Source organism: Varroa jacobsoni, unplaced genomic scaffold (genome assembly GCF_002532875.2).
Source record: "Varroa jacobsoni isolate VJ856 unplaced genomic scaffold, vjacob_1.0 contig01555, whole genome shotgun sequence".
Taxonomy (NCBI): domain Eukaryota; kingdom Metazoa; phylum Arthropoda; class Arachnida; order Mesostigmata; family Varroidae; genus Varroa; species Varroa jacobsoni.
Genome location: NW_019214656.1, coordinates 1 through 17,746, shown reverse-complemented (window position 1 = coordinate 17,746; position 17,746 = coordinate 1). Strand labels below are relative to the sequence as shown.

At 43.0% G+C, this 17,746-nt stretch overlaps 1 protein-coding gene across 1 annotated transcript in view; it reads left to right on the top strand.

Moving 5' to 3' along the window:
- The window catches only part of LOC111272088 (uncharacterized), a gene marked incomplete at its 3' end in the record, with an annotated part of 41,947 nt that extends 24,207 nt beyond the window's left edge, over positions 1–17,740 (top strand). Inside the window, exons 3-12 of the mRNA XM_086973159.1 lie at positions 12,478–12,764; positions 13,297–13,646; positions 14,481–14,571; positions 14,942–15,164; positions 15,441–15,663; positions 16,063–16,201; positions 16,631–16,781; positions 16,926–16,992; positions 17,303–17,395; positions 17,643–17,740. Coding sequence (XP_086829285.1) covers positions 12,524–12,764; positions 13,297–13,646; positions 14,481–14,571; positions 14,942–15,164; positions 15,441–15,663; positions 16,063–16,201; positions 16,631–16,781; positions 16,926–16,992; positions 17,303–17,395; positions 17,643–17,740 — 1,676 coding nt within the window. The remainder of the gene's footprint in view (positions 1–12,477; positions 12,765–13,296; positions 13,647–14,480; positions 14,572–14,941; positions 15,165–15,440; positions 15,664–16,062; positions 16,202–16,630; positions 16,782–16,925; positions 16,993–17,302; positions 17,396–17,642) is intronic.
- Between the last annotated feature and the right edge of the window lie 6 nt (positions 17,741–17,746).

Below are 17,746 nucleotides of genomic sequence, written 5' to 3'. Positions count from 1 at the left end.
AAAAACCAACTAAAAGTAGACAGCATTGAACATGTTGAGTAAAAGCACTTATCCTTTTCAGTAATCCTTAGAGCTACCTACTGTATCCTATGGGTAGTCGCTAGCCTTTCAAACATTGGGTACGAGGAGCGTAATACAGAGATTGCATCTTTATAGCCGAATTCCGCCTATACAGCTCTAGCACGATTCTCTGACACCTTATCGTACTAGCCCCCAGTTAACTGGGTTGTATTGGTGACTTTATACGGATACTTTACCATTTGAATTCAGCTATCCGCGACGATTTTTTTCACCTGTATTTTTACTTTATACATCAATTCAACATTGTTAAATATGCAGGGGCGTTTCGAAACGCTTGTTTAAATATGCTTGACCGAAAAATTGTTGATCTTTTCATGATTCCACTGCCTTGCAAACGTTTTTCAATAGAATAGACTCATCGTGTATCGTTCTCAAAGGACGATTTGAGCTGTTTCACCCTGTTGATCCGAAATGCAATATCTCTGTTCTGTTGTGAGACAATGGATGCTACTGCTGTTTGTGTTAACTGCAATTTGAGTAAGACGACATGGCCCGTCCAAGTGTTTGTATGATACAACAAGCTCCCAGAAGCGTCTCTCTCTCTGCCATTATTACCCGGTACATTTGTTTATCGCTTTCACCGATTTACAAACATAGAGTACAGTTAAGTCCTCTCTAATAAGCTTGTCGAAGAGACGCTTTGTTGTTCTATTCGAGTTTTGATCAATATGCACTCCTGCCCAAGCACGTCTTGCAAGACAAAAGTGCTACGCACGCTCACCTGTGACCTACCTCTTGTCTTGTGACCGTTGTAGAGCCTATCCAGCGTAAATATGGTCACTGGAATTTACCTTGATCTGGTCCAATACTATAGAATAATGAGATATTAGAATCGTTATATAGCCGATGCTGATTTGCTTGCCTTTATCACATCTAGCACGAACCTATACAGCAGTACCTTTCGTTGGTTTGCCTAGAGGCACGGGGTCATCATTCTTACTACGAATATCGAGCTCGCGTTCTGCAACTCGCCAGTGAGCTGTTCGCGATGTCAAGCTAGCTGACCGGATCGTTACTACACTTCAGTGTAGTTGATGCCATCGTCTGTCGTTGATTGTAAAGAACGACCTTAAGGCCATTATCCACTGGCCGAACGGCGGCGGCGGCGGCGGCGGCGGCTTAATCGGTTGAGCTTACACTAGTTAAGTAAAACTGGATCATTAAGGACCTCCTTCGATGCTAAAAGGTGCTGCGATTCGTTTAGGATAAAATGAATTGAGTTATGTCCGAGCTCATTTTCGAGTATGTACTAGCTAATCACTATATCATTATAATTATTTGTTTTTTGTGTACCTGGTTTGAAGTTGTTACGTGATTGCCTAGTATGGCTGTAAAATAACATTTTAGATCGGATTCTGGACCTGTATGAGATCAATGTGGGAATGTAGTTAAACAAGTGCGATTTCGTTAATCTCCGGAAGTCGCTTTGGGAAATCAGCCATAAACATCACTACTCTAGTAGTTCCTGACGGGCTGGCAAGCCAAAATAGCGACTGTATATACGATGATTGTAAAAAAAGAACAACAATAACTTTTAATTGAACCCACTTTCATTGCCGGACTCCGTATGTATGAATACACATCTGATATATTGAATTACGCTTTTTAATCGTCAACCAGCGCCTGATCTAATTTGCAGAGTACACCTTGTTGTACTATATATCTATACCTGCTGTCTATCTGGATCGTCTATGTGGACGATGCTTTCCTCATCTTTAAGCAGCTTTAAGCCCCGCCAGCGAGGGCACTCTGTACGATTTGTTCTTTTCTTATAATCTATTCTTGGCCGCGCATCGTTGTATGAGCCGCTTAAATAGAGTTCTATCGCTATTAGTGCATAGCGTTAGGTAAATGATGTTCATGACACCCACTTAGAGTGATTACTGTGATGTTACGAGGCCATCGTTGCCGTTTCCTTTATACAGTCGTCGTCGTTGTTGTTATTGCTGGTGCCTTTGTTGTTATCGTTCGCCGCTAGCGATGTTATTTTCCCGCTAAGTGACGGCAGAGCGTTTCCCTGAGGAAGAGGCCATGTTCCGCGCGGGGCTCCATCCGCATCTCGTTCGTTGAATTATGTGCTTTGCTGGCAGTTGTCGCCTGCCTTGTCAGTTCCTGTCTGCGAAGTCCATCCGTCCGCCGCCGTATTCCACGGCGGCATTTTTTTCCCAAAACGAACGCCTATTATCCTCAAAATACTCATGCTATCTTATCATGTTCTGTGCAATGTCTTGGTACCCGTGCTGATATCTGGCAGAGGCCTCGCCACTCTTCCTTTACAAAACAGCACAAACAATTCGATTTTGTCAATGCTGTGACCAGAGAGTTGACGGTGCTCATACTGCCGTTGCACGTTGCCGCCTGTGGTCATCAGGTCGAGTTGGCCAAGTAGAGCAGTCGGTGGTTTGCTGGTCGTCCGCCATCGCCGCTATCATTGACGCCACAGCCGTTGCCACCGCCATACTGCTGATTCCGTGTGCGGGTCTGGCGCCGCCACCTTGCGCCTGGTCAGTCCCCTCGGTTCATTCGGTTTTAGTTATCGTTTATCTTCTGGATGATTAAGATAACGAGACGCGAGCGAGCCGAGGGATAGGCAACTACCGTCTGTGTGCTTGCTATCACCACAACGTTGAGGAGCTGCTAAGACCATGAGCGAGTCGGCCATACTAGCTGGACTCCTTTCTGTTATAGTGCTGCAGTGGCAGTAACAGCAGCAGAAATAACAAAGTCAGTTTGCGCCGGCAGCAGAGGTCCTGTCGTGGTGACAGCGGCGAGCTCTTAGCGTAGTCGTATTATCCCACAACTAATGTGGGCGCGTTCGTTGCTGAAGGACCTCTAGAGCTCAAGGTGCCGTTGCATCTCTACCTAGCTTTTACTGTAGGTTCCACTGTGAGATGGAGCTGGCACCGTCTTCGCTGTATCGTAATATTATAGTAGGCAACCGTCGCGGCTTGAGGGACCGCAGGGTATCAAACTACGCGATTGAGCTTAGCGGTTGTCTTCGTCAAAAAACAAAATGTCCCGCTAATGAAAACCATAGCAAAATAGGAAATGGGGCGCCTGTTAGTAAAAAATGTAGTTAGCAATACGTGTTAGAGAAAAATTAGGAAGGAAAACCAGGCGAGTGTGAGAATAGCTTGACGGCCACTGAGAAGAAGAGGCGATGCCGTCCAGGCTGAAAAGGGATGTAAGCGTGGCTAGAGAATACGGGTGACATACTGCTTGATATCGTCGTCTTTTGAACAAGATAAATACGAAGCCACTTGTAAACTATTATTCTCTAAAGCTGGGTAAACCATTGTTGACCATAACAGCAATGTAAACGACAAGAGTTAATGTTAGAGCTGCGAAAAAAAAACTAAAAAAGCTTTGTGTTTTTAACGATCTGTTTCTTAATCCTTTCTGAGGCGAAGACAATTTTGCTACTCGAAACTTTATCACCCTCAAACGGTGCTTCATCTTTCGGCGATTGCCGATTGAATACAAGAAAGTAAGTTATCATGATCATGTAGTGATTGTTAATTTTTATTATTGCTACATCACGGTGTGCATGCGACATGTTGCTGGGCAGCTTCCCGTGACCGCTGACAGCTAACGTGACCAACCACAGAATGGTTCGTTTCGTGGCTTCACAAAAAAAAGATCCCTTCTTATACCCTCTTCTTTCTTCGGTGTTAATTTGTCAGTAACCACGACACGGGTACCACGACAATGGAGTTTACTTGCCCAAGATTGCCAATCAGCCAGCGGCAGAAGCTGCAGTAGTAAAAGTAAGCTTAACCAGGGCAAATGTTTGCTTGTCATGTCGCTAGAGGGCGCGGCGGCGGACGGGCCGGCGCTAAGTGTTTGAGCTGCAAGTTCCCCGTTCATGGTTGCATGCGTTCGCTGCAGCCAGAGATCGAGAGGTAGAGACAAAGATGACCACGATAATTATCTCTATGAACACCACAATAGGCGGATGGACAAACAGGTGGGGTAGAAAGTGGAGTCGAAACAGCAGCCGCCATAGCAACCGCAGTGGAGCAGTGACGGCGGCGCGGCAACAGGACTCCAACTGTTGGTTCGCCGTTTTGCCAAACGTTTTTCGTTCACATTTCAAGTAGAACAACGGTAGGAACTGTGCGTCAGGCGCGATCGGCGAGATAACGCATTTGTTCCTTCATCGGTTAGATGCTGTCGATCGTTTGTGCGCGAGTCATGGCACAGCGAAGTGTTGCTGAGCGGCTGCTGCTACTGATTCAATTGTTACCTCTTTCTCCGCTGATACGTTTTCAACGACCGCTGTTGGAGCCGCTGGTATTGTCTTCTAGGGTTGCTGTGACGGTGTCCTCGCCAGCCGTAGCGGTTGGCCGCCACATACAAAAAGAGATACAAGGCAAGGCCATCGATATGACGAGAAACAGCTGTACATTAGGGGAATCGTGGACTCAAATGATCAAAACAGCAGCACTGACCCTGCAAACCTTACGAATTCCTCGCAGCAGCTGCAAACTTTGTTAAATCTAAAAGAGTTTGGTTGAGCGGGTCAACGACGAGCAGCAAACAATAGTACCACATGACGAGTATGAAAATCGGAAAAGCACAGATGAAATGACCCGCGACGATTGTTGGATTGCTGTTTGAAATTTTTCTGGCTACTATTTACCGTGTACATATATAGAACGCGTCGGCACGAAGTGCCTTACCAAACTCGCCCCACATTTTGATTAAAGGTATACTAGTACCTAATTTTTATCAAGTTTGACCCGATGCAAAGATATAAGCATCTGTAGAAAAATACGTGTACAGCACCTAATAGTAGAACGAGCAGTGTTTTTCACTAGGCAATCTAATGCACATCAGGGGAGAGATCGATTAAACGAAGGCTGCCCAAGGCCTTAGAGGCCACATAGGCCAACATAGTGCCACCTTTTCCGCTGGAAAAATAGAGATGGTATCTGGTGTGTGTGCACATTGGACGTATTACATAGAGCACCAGGTAATAACCGGCAGCCCGTTGTCTCCCAATAGAATGGAGGCACAGCAATGTCAGTTTGTTTCATTTTATTTGCCAAGATATATCTGGTTAGAGGCACTAATATGTATATATATAAAGCTAGCTTTAATTAATGCGAATGTGACGTTGATGCGAAGCTTTGTAGGATCTGTTTATCTCTCTGCGAGTGTACTTCAGGCCTTAGCCTACAAAAGGATGGCGGCAGGTATACAGAGAACCTCAGACAAGTCCATCGTTGAATGAAGCCACAACCAAACGATGATGCGATAGGATCTCTTCACGGATTGTGGAATGAGTTGATTCTTCGAGCTACAACAGTTGTCTTCCGATTTTACAACGGATATTCGCGCTTTCACGAAGACAATCAACTGACACGTATCGCCGAGTGTCCCGTTGTACGTCTGTGTCATACAAAGCATTGCGTCCTCATAATAATACATAATGCAGTCCTCTTGAACAACCCAAGTTATTTGTTGTCGTTGCTGCTATAATTGTATATTCCACTTGGCTTTCTTTTCGGCTTAAAGTGTTTAAACGTAACCAGACCTCAGGCTGCGATATAAATCGGGCGCCATCGCTGGTCGTCCAGAAGTATCTCACTGGAGAATGAATGGCACAATGTTTGCCAATGGCAACATCTTGGTTTTATGTTTTCCAGCAAATTGCACATTCCGTAATTCTGTTATCGCCTATGTAAATGTCGGTGAGACTGTGGAATCCTTATAACGGACATGCATCTTAAATATGCCATGAGTAGGATATTAGCATTACTGTATGTAAGAAAACACTGTTATATATAGATGTTGGCTTAAGGGCTGAAAATGTTAACAGCAAATGTAAGTATCAACAATAAATGGAACGGTACTAAATCCGTTATGCATCTATAGACATCTTGGTATCGATACCTACGCTAATAATAAGGCATTACCTTACATCAAAACGAGAAACCGAATAAGCTGTAAACGGATTTAAGAGTGCATTGAATTTCGATGCAATTACTCGTCATCGATACCCTTCGGACGCGACAAGCACCGTCTAGCGTGCTAGGATTCATACTAGCCGCGGTTGATTTTTCGATAGGGTGCTAACAGCGATACCTCAGATCTGCTGAACGCTTTTTAAGAGCGAAGCGGCCTAGCGTGTGATTAAGGAGAACAACCATAATGAACAGGGTCTGTGCTTGTGTTGGCTACGAACAAACTCAAAGAGCTTTCTTGTACGCTCTCTTGGCAAGAACATGGTACACATGTCCGTTGCCGATTAGGTACGCTGGACTTGTCACCGCAGCGCGAATGGAAGCGTACGCGTGTCCACGAATGTGTTCCTAGAAACTGGGACTGCTGTCGCTGATGTCTATGATTAGCTGATATGCGAATAATTGGTCTGGTAGAGCTAAGGCAATGCAACCTCGTGCAGTAGGCCAAGGCATGTTTGTCGATAGGCTTTCCTTCAGTTGTCGACTTAACACGGCTATATCAGCCCTTATCAGCTTAGGCTCAACTTCACTCGCACTGCTCACGTAAAAGCGTGTTGAAATTCGACATCAGGTGACCAGATTGTATAATTATTGGTCGGAAAAAATCGGGTTCGTTCGAGACGAACGACGTATCGCTAAAGCCGCCTATACAAGTGTTCGTGTAGAGATACATTTTTGGCATAGTTTTCGAACAGTCCGTAACATTCAATTGAGGTAAATGACTCTAAATACGATTCATAGATGGCGATATGCGTGTAGTCATGTGTACGTGAAGATGCGTGATCAACAATCTGCTAGTCCTACTCACGGGTAATAATCAATGCTAAGATTATTATATTACTTAAATATAGGACAACATCCATACCTGATATATTTATACAGGGTCCGGTGATACACAGGGAGCGGTGTGCAAATAGCAGTACCACAAGCGATCGGTAATCGATTGACTAAATCAAGGAAATCCATCGGGGGAGGTTGATTCGGCCTTCTGCGTTTATTATAATCAGGGCAAGTATCTACTTCATCTTTAATTACGCATCATCCATCAACTTACCTACGTAAATGATGGCTACGCATCAAAGACTATGTTCGGGTAAAATGTTCAAAACCATATCGTATAATAATAGTAATAATACACGGAATCAAAAACGTTTCTTAAAAATGGAAGTGACGTTTTTAATTCGGTTCGCGCATCACGTAGACATGACTTGTCGTTAGCTCCGAACTTTGCCCCATAGCAAACTGGAGTAGTATTCGAATTTACTTCGAGTTGAAAGAAGCTGTCGTTGGAAGTTTTAGCATGGAAACTTCGCGCTTCTGAAAAATATCTTCAGTTTACATTTGAAGCCGGGCTAAAAATTTGCTATTATTGACCAAAGCTATTCAGCTAATGTCGATTTCTGCATTATGCCAATTGATATTAGGCAAAATGGTTGGACCTATTGATATATGATGTGTATATAATCCGAAGATCTAGCCTGAAATAAAGAGAACTGTCCTGTATGATCCGAAAATGAAAGCTTAAACATACAATGAAGTTGATCATCAAAAGGCTCAAGTGCAGAGTAATAGCGACCCCAATGCTGGAGCATCCGCTTGAAGAGGTCATTTTTGTTATCTTGTATGACCAGCATCAGCAATGATAAAACTGGGTGATATAGGTCGTCAGGGGCTCACACTTTACAATTGCATAGCAGCTAATTCGTTCAAAGGCGTCATCTACTGCACTGATAAAATCGGTTTATTAGCTTTCATCAGCGTGTCTCTCTTGTAGTCTCGATTGATGCTTGGAAGACTGCGTTATCCACGGCTGAGATATTTCATAAAAAGTGCCCGTCTATCCGCTTATGAGCTTAAGAAAACAACAAATACTTGAGGACGGTATAGTCGAACTTTAGTATTAAAAGCATCCCGCAAAAATGCATCCGAACTATTTCATTGATGCTTCATCTAGATACTCATGTTCTGTGTGAAAAAAATGTTTGTCAACGATAATTAAGTTATCAGGCCATAAACAGGGCCACGGACATGACAGACAAAGCCTACGTAGTACACATTAGCTAATTATGAAGCCAACTGAATAGTTTGTACCGATATTCGTTCCGCTTCAGACGTATCGAAGCAAATAAAAGTAATAAATAAATAGCAGTCTGGCAAACAATGTATAGAGCAAATTCTGCTACGCCGGTATATAGTATAGGCCGTAGTCCTTAAAGGGTCGCCGCAACTCCCATCTGAATGTGGAATGCTTTCTTGAATCTGATCACTTCGGAACGCATCGGAAAATAGCATGCCTGAAACAGAACTGACTTAAGGACAGAAAAGCTCTACACAGATTTATTACTTCGCAGTTTAATTTTATTGCTACTGATAGCATGAACATGATGAAACATGATGAAGAATACATTCATGTACCGTTGTATGGAATACAAGATGTCGCCAGCCGCAATGATGCCATCACACATTCCGATTTCTATGTCAAAACAGTTTGTTTTACGTTCACATAGGCTGAACGATTTTCTGGTGGCACTTATCATCAGCAGAGGAGGGCCACCACGTTTAGTTGAGTCAAATAATACTCCAAGAATAGAATAAACAATGTGTGTTTGCTTGTCTGTTTGTAGAAGCATTTATCTGTGTGATCTTCCACATGTCGAAAGAGGTCAAGCATGCTTTGTTAACATTGTAGCTACTGCTCATTTAGCCTTGTTATTCAAAAACACTACTTAAGCAAACCATATTTTAATGCCCAGCTGCAGGACGCGAAATAGGGCCACGAACATAGTTGAAATGTATATAATTATTTGTATTATTACCGCTAATACTGTGAATGCAACACATGCGTCAGTAAAGGAATGTAGCAGTGTTTTTTTTTTGTTTATACCTTCGACGTCAATCCACAAGATAGATAGCGTCAGTACTATACCCATAGTAGTATTATACGTAGGACATCGCCCGCAATAACGCGAACTACCAATGGTAAATCAGATTGGCTATATTCAGCCTAGGCTAAATCCTGTGCCAATCATTTATAGCCGAGCACACAGACCGCAGACAAGAGCCACATAGGAGACAAGTAAGTAAAACCTACATGGGTAAACTATGCCAGCATAGTTGTATCTATTACTAGTCACGACAGTGTCACAAACAGGTTGTGTTTGTTTGTGGATGTTGTTATTGGCTTGCGGTATTCTTGCATGCTAAGACCATTCGTCATTTACGCACTAAACGCCAGGCGGAATGGGAGCAGCGCCCTTATTAGCGAGGCCATCGAGTTAAGAGGCGAGGCTAGAACATCAGCAATAAGACATTCTCCTAGCTTTTCATCTGACAGGACTCCTTTTCCAGAGAGGCTCGACACGGGTAACCATATTCATGGTCTGTCTTTTTGAGACGCTATTCCATTGATGAAAATCCCCAACACTAGCGACAGTCGTAATTCCAAGTGGTTGTCTCGTAATAAAGAGACATAACAATGAATCGTGTGTATGTATGTATGCATGCAAGTGGGTCAGCCGATGCGCTGTTCGTGCTCTTGTAGAGCTAATATGGCATCATTGTGTACGGCGGTACGATGCAGACGGGCTGCATTCTAACCCAGACACTTTTATAATGGTTTATAGTTATGATTTTATCAGAATTATTTGTTCGTATCTCCACTTCAATCTGAGTCTTGTCGCGTACATTCTCGACTTGGCACTTGACGCTTCGGCGTGTCCCATGCTCACAAATCATTTCGGCAAGTGTTTATCTTTGACATGATGACTCTGCCATCTTATATGAGCGCCAACTTTAAAGCCGCACTGGCCAATCGCTATCTGAGGTGTATGCGATTATAAATTAAATACAACTTTAATTTATGCAGTACAACTTTGCGTTTCTTAGTCAGCTCTTTTTGGCCATTTTGTCTTGCTGCGTTGCTAGAGTTTTCTGCTCTAATTGTAAATAATATAATGAATGCAGCATATTGTATTGTTTTGCAGAGTGAATTGCACTGGCAACGTCAACATTGTACAATTGTAAGTGTTTTTTTCTATCTTCGTTTTCATGCCCCATTTTTCTCTATCCACTCCGCGCCCAACGGTTAATTCAGTTTAATGAACACTCCGTTGCGCCTTTTTCGCGCCCACCGGCTGAATCACCAATTAGTTCTATTTAGTACCGCAATCTATCCAATGACAATCTTTACTATTATGTTGATCTTCCTCATCGCCCAAATCCACATTCTTTCCGCTGACAACAGAAGGTGTACTCGCCGTTCTTCCGCCGTCATCGCATCTCACGTTTAGCGAGAAAGACCGTTCGTTAGAGAGCAAAATAGAAGTTTTAGTTTGGTGTCACTGCAGTACAGCCCATAAAGCTAGCTGCGTTATACGGCAGCCGTTGTCGTCGTTACTTCTAGTGTAACTGACCTCCCCATGTAGCTGCCGTACCACTAGTCGCTCCTATATTGTGGCAATAGACCGAACGAACCTTCGGCTCGATTTGCTGGACTGACTCGCTGTCGGGTCGCCGTCGCTCCTGCTGTAGGGAGAGAGATGCTCCACGATGCGCCCTGACTGCCCTATGCGGCGCTTGCTAACGGCCGGTAAAAATTGTATCTGTTTTTTACTGGCAATTTCGCTGACGTCGCCGACTGACTCTTACTACATGGTGTTCCTATTGATTCATCCCGGAAGAGACCGCGTAACCCCGTTGCGTCACAGACGATGGACACAGAAACAAGGCGACTGAGTGAAAAGCGAACTACTACTACAACTCGTGCCCTGAAAACTGCCGGTGTATACACCATAAACAAGCCAGAAATTAAAATTTACTACTGCGTTGGTGCTGACCAGGTGCCATTTGTTGGGTTCTGTTTATCGATACCGTTGCTGCAGCCATAGTTGTTTTAAGGACGATTTCAGCAGAAAACTGTTATTATTGTTAGAGCTGCAGATTTAAAACTGGAGTAATGCTATTGATAGAAAGATCAGCCAGCGATGTCATACCTCTGCTGTCGAATTGGCAGAACGGAGAAATCTTTTGATAGAATATAAAAGGGAAGAAGGAAGATCCCGGCAGGCACGGAAACCACAAGGAATCGCACCGCGGGTGGAGTATGGACTGAACCATTGTCCCGTTCGGAGGCAAACCATCGTATCGCATAGTTATCTTGGCCAACATCAGCCGGTCGTTTCGTGTGCGTCTTTCGTCTGCAGATTCCATGGCGGTAGCTATGCTACGACCTAATGCAGTACTTTCTTTTTGTTATCTCGAAGCGACTCGCTAATATTTGACGGTTCCGGCAGAGGGATAAGAATTAAGCAAACAGGTTGCTGATGTAGGCGTTTTCGTTAGTAGGCCGACACTAGAAAGAGGTTAGCGATTACTAGAGGAGGGGGTAATAGGCGACACGCCGCTGACGAGGACGACGATGACGATGAAATTTGCGATATCCACCAACATAGATAACTACAATAACATACATTTAATATTTAATGAAAAAGTGACCAAGCCACTTGTTTTCAATAAGGAACCGAGTGGTTCATACTGGTGCCGCTAAACTATGTGAGGTGGTATGTTGGTCACATATAATTAACTAATTTTATCAGAAAATTTCATTGAAAAAATTAAAACGATATATATATATATATATATACATAGAGAGAGAGAGAGAGAGAGAGGGAGAGAGAGAGAGTTTGCTTTTTATTGAATATCGACATTTTTGTTTAAGTTTGCATTAACTTTTTTAAATTTTTTTAAAAAGTTTAAAAATTGAATTGTGACTATCTATGTATATACAGTGTTGTATAGGTTGACTTACTTTGAAGATTTATCTTCTGATCTTGATTGATGCTAATTGGCCTGAAAGAGTGGAAGCGCAATCGTGATTTTTAAAGTAGAAAAACAATTTAATGGGGGCAAAATCAATGTCGCTACTATCAGTTAAACAGGCATTAGTAACAATATGCGTCTAGTTCAGGTTATGACACCTTTATGACCGACATGAATAATGAATTGTATATTGGAAACTTTACGAATTTTTGTTAGAATAGTATGCATCTCGTGGAATACGTCTGCGTCACTATGTATAAACTGTAAAAATTACTAGTTTAGTTTATATTAAAAAACTTAGTGAAAAATCACTCCACAACAAGATATGATATAAACATGTCTGTGGTGAAGAAGTAATTGAACCCTTCACTTGAAATATCTGTCTACTCTATACTATAATCAATGGATACCATGTATTTTTCTTTGCGATGTCACAAACAAAAAGTCCGATGCACTACACTCTGTCATTGCAAGCATTTAACCAATTAGTCAAACCGTTATTAAATCCGATGGTATAAAAGTTTCCCGTGATGTGCAGATATTTCCAGCAGTACATCGCATATAGTCGACTAAAAGGTTGCGATATTTCTCCCTTTGGCCTTCGTTGCAGGCGATGTGGTAGTCGGAGCTACAGTGCTTTCGAGCGCGTGTACTTCATGACACTTGCAACAGTTGCAGTTCGTGGAGGTCCGTACATCGCCCCATTGCTTTCCGTGAGCATGGATGAGTCTGGAGCCAGAGGCCAACGTCAGCATCGAGACCTTCCTCCTCAGGCAATGAATGTTTCACCTGTAGCATTGTCCCTGGCGGACGAGGGACCTAGTCCCGGAAGTGGGGCCGTGTCCTCAACGACACCTTCGTATCGAGTTGCTTCCCATCCCGATGCCAGCTGTGAAGGTGAGTAAAGCTCATCAATAAAATAAAATATACATGTAGCTTACGTATAGATATTTACCTCTTTAAGTCCATAGAATGGAGTTGGTATGGGTAGTTTGTCCTCCATTACAGCCAGCAATCCTCGCTATGTACGTGAAGAGCAATGCGGCTGATGAAGTAACCGTGAGTGAATTATCGATGTGACTATTTAGATAAAATTGATTAGGCTTAAACTTAAGCATTTAATGGTGAAAACATAATTAAAACTGAAATTTATTAGGGGGAGCAGATCATGGAACGTTTTTTAAATTAAAGAAAAACTTCTAAAACCACGTATTAAACGCTTTTAAGCCACCGCATTTCGCAAATACAATATAGCATTCTATTTATAGATGTTATTTTTAACTTCATGCTGAAGTGCTTCGAATTAAACTATACTATAACAGAATTTATGCATTGATTTCCCTTACCAGTTACTCTGTTCTCTGATCAATCTTGAAGGTAACTAAAAATCTGGAAAAATGTTGTTGTTTGCCATTCTCGCTATCTTTAGCATCGACGATCCATGGCTTGCCCAGCACCGGCACATTGTCAGGAGCGGCAACTAGTTTGGCGTTAGGTCGTCTGGGTGCCTTGGGCGCCCTTGGTGACACTCTGTGTGATACGCTATCTGCCCTACCTAATCGGGCGCTTTCTGGCTGCATTGAGACGAGCCAAGATCCATCGACGATGATGCTCAAGCTCCTGCACATGTCGATGTCGGAGGAAACGACAAACGACAATAACCACCCCCGTGTTTCCGGTACTTCATCGACCGCCACTGCCGTAAAGCGGACGCCACCAAGTGTTGCGTTTGCGATCGGAACCTCGCAGCTGGATTCCACGCAGCAGGACAACACACAGGTTAGTGATGTTGCTTGATAGAGATCAGTGCGTCCTTAGAAAAGGTGAGAATTGCCCGAAAAAAACTCGTCGAAGTAGTCCAGTTTTTTTCGGACGACTTCAAAAAAAGTTGCCGCGAGCGGTTTGGGTACACCTTGGTAAGTAGGCTGCCGAAAATAAAAAAAAATAGAATATCTTGATGAAGTAGTTAAATATATCGGTGTCTCGAAGACAAAGAAAAATTACAACTCAGATTTAAAACAACATGCTTTTAGGTATCAGTGAAGCTTTGCTTGTGACATTGTACCGAAATTGAATTTAAAACGATACAATTTTAATTGCTCTACAAAGATTTTAAAATCGTGGGTAGTCCCGTAGTCAGTATGAAGATAACCTGTCTAGAATATATTACGAGAAGACATTGTAATCGTATATATACTTGTCAAATTTTTTGGAAAAATTGGAGAACCGAAATTAAAAACTTGGATAACATTATCAAAAACCACAGATCTCATGCTTGTGAATCCGGAAACGTATTTACTCTCCAATCATTACTTATTAAATTTAACGTTACGATGCGTTTGTTAGTTTTTGGCTGATTTGGTCGCTCCCATCACCTCCACCAAACGTTTCCAAAATGATACGATTGATCATATTTGTTGACACTTGAGATGACAAATTAAATGAATTGGAATCTGCAACAATAAACAGCAAAAGATGGACATGGCTGAATATAATCAAACGTAACCGTATTCATTGTCCTGGCTTCTGGGTTGTACTGACCACAACAAAGGCTTCGACTTCAGTAGAGTGCTCATAAATTTCACATGCGTAATTGATGTTTTACATATTCAGGTACAAACTCTAGCCGATTCGACGGTGGCTCAAACCCTCGATGCTGATAGCGCGTCCTCGAACGATAGCTTTACAAGGAACAGTTATACGGGTGAGTGCCGCCTCTCGTTGGCGGAAGAGTGTTTCGGAATCAGCCAGTTCGAACGATCGTTTCGCAGACCATAAGATGTGGACACGGCTGGAAAATTTACCTTAGCAGACACGTTCGTTTGTTACTGTTACATTCATCTAAAAACTGAAAGACGACGACGATTATAAAACCAGTATATGCAGAACGAGATCACCCGATGATACCTTACCAAGCCTTCATATTATTCATATATTTGCAAATCTAACAAAATTGATACTGCCTATTAAGGAATAGGATTGGATGTACTGCTACATCCGATCAATCGCTAAATCTCTTGGTGCCCAGACGAGCCAACCAATATGCGTCTTCTGTTGATATATATGTTCTACAGTGTCTAGCCAAGGTGCGGGGACCGTTTCGATGCTATCAGTGGAAAATGAGGAAGCGACATTAGGTTCGGTGTTATCCGAAAGGCAACAGACAGATTTAGCTGGTCTTTCGGAAGCTGGAGGCGATGGCGACACGGATCCAGACGCCGCCGCCGACGCCAAGAACAGCGCGAACGTCCAAAACAATCTGCACAACTTGCAGAGCGCGCTTAGACAACTCATAAGGTGCCTACAGCAAACTAGACAAGTTCTAGCCGGTGGTTGAATTGAAAAGGTTTGAGTTGAATCAACCGGTTAAAATGTAGCCACAATTTCCAGTTGTCAGTAAACGTTGATGCAGGATTCAGCCCTTTGTTTTTCGAAGTTGTGCCAATAAATTCACTCTCCAGCATTATCCAAGACCGTAGGCAAGAACTAAAATAAGATGAAGGACAATTACCTATCACCATAAGTACATGACGTCAACAATACTTAACGTGTTTTGCAAATTTTTGGGGTCAGGGAGGTGAATCAGCAGCAGAAACAACAACAACAACAAACTGGAAATCATTCTCCGGGGGCGAAAGCTGCCGGCGTATCCGTTGATGACACTACAGCTGTGTCTGCAGGTGCAGTAGGAGCGGCCGCGTCGACCACGGGTGGACCTCCTGCTAGGCCACGGCTTACACCCAGTCTCGCGGTTCTGCAACAACAGCACAACAATCGATTAATCGCCAAGAAAAAGGTTCGAGCGAAATTTCACATATATGAGAAAATTATAGGTTGGCGAATTCACGCAGGAGAGCCTAACATTAGCTTTGTTTTCTATTTGGAATGGTAATGTTTGCAGTTCCAGCGCAGAAAAACTGTGTCATTCATTCTCAGAATAAGGTCGATTTCCTTAACTCCAGGCCATTTCGCTTGTATCTCCTTTATAGGTACAGCCCTCTATGTTTCGAATTTTATATCCGGTATTGCCGTTAGGCATTTCGTCAAGCAGGGGGCTTCCAGTTCGAAATGAAGCATGTCTCTGCCCGGATTCGAACCTAGACTACAATGTGTCTCTAATAAGGCCACTACGTCACACACTAAGCTATGTCGAAGCTGAAAATTAAGTTATTCCAGCTTTTCGTTGTTGTTTTAGGTGTTAGTAGCTGCAGCGGCAATGTCCAGCAGGCAGAAGCAGTTGGCAATGATGCACCGACCAGGTCCAATTGGTGGAACTCTCAGGGCGAATAGAGTAAGCGCGGGTCAGCCTATTGGAAGGACACACCAGTTCGCCGGTTTGTATAAGAGAGAGCGAGAGAGCCTAGGCAAAGGTGTTCGAATCCTTTATAAGTATACGTTCATAGGGATGTGTGTTAGATGCGTATGTGCACAGAAGTCTGAGGAACCATTATACCTCAAATAGTGCAATCTCCCACGCTTCATCCATTGCTTAACAATGAGTCCTTAACAATGACATGTGCTTATAAAAGAGTATATGTAGACTCATGACAGTATATGGTACTAACTAGTGAAAATGCCAGAAGGTTCTACAAAACAGCTGTAAAATACCTGTCTCTAAGTCAAATGTCAAAGTCGAAGTGGTTTTGCGATGAATAAGAAGTACAATTTTACCTCTAATTAGCTACACCTTGATTGGTTACAAGTTGAATATGTGTAAACTTGTCGTTGATGTCTATTTGTTTCGGACCTGATCTGGTCCACAGCTACGGGCCCACGCTCATCAATCGCCCACGCTTTAGCACAATCCGTCAGTACGAACCAGCTACCCACCTTGTACACCGCTCACCCAGCAAAGCTGAAAGGTGGACTTGAGTTACGGATCACGATTCAGCCGGAAGAGCAACATAGAGCCAGGTACATGTGCATTTTTAGACGTGAATTTTATAAATGCTCAAGATCGCCATCGACTACTAAGTAATGCTTCAAATACGAGTCTAGTTAAGACGTTAGAGAAACCAGATGAGATCTAACTCAGTAGAATCTGTCCGCGGTTGGCAGATACCTGACGGAAGGGAGCCGAGGTGCTGTGAAAGACAGGACAGGGAACGCCTTTCCTACAGTAAAGGTAAACAAATGGCACTAAAGCATTAACATGGTTGAACAATGATAAATAGGCTATCCTATATCTTCCATTGCGCTAATTCGGTAATAATGCCTATTTGGTGGTCGTTTTCCACCGCGTGCTTTATTTGAATATCGATACCGATTTTGTAATTGAGCGATCTAGATCTGGAGCTTCGAAAAACGCCTACATAGAAATAAATATTAAATCATCTACTTTTCTGGAAGCTAATCAGTACGGCTTTACGTCTAGTGATACAAATTGCATGACAGGCGTGATTAATGGAAAGAAAAATATACTTCGCTGATTTCAGATTTCTGGCACAACTCAAGGCGGACGCCTGTTAGTATTTATCGGAAGTGATCAGGGACGAGCTGTCCCTCATATGTTTTATCAGGCCAGCAAGGTATGAGCCATGGTAGCAAAACACGATATTGTTGATCTAACTTGTTTGTTAATCTGTCTGAGCCGCCATTTCTTGAGGTCAGTCGCCTAGCAAAGTTGAGTAATGAAAAACTAGCGTTTGGTTGTATTTTCATTTTTCTTTACTTCTCTATAAGTAGAAAAAAACGTCCCTATCGCACGAAAAGTCTTAAACCAGTGAGCAATTTGCGGTACCTACACTTCGGTTCAATCAGTTCCTTTACCCTTAGGTTTGTGGCAAGAATGCAAGTCCATGTGAGGAGCTACGTATTGATGGAACCACGGTCATCCAAGTCGCAATACCACAGCAAACGGCCGCAGCTGGCCAGCTCTC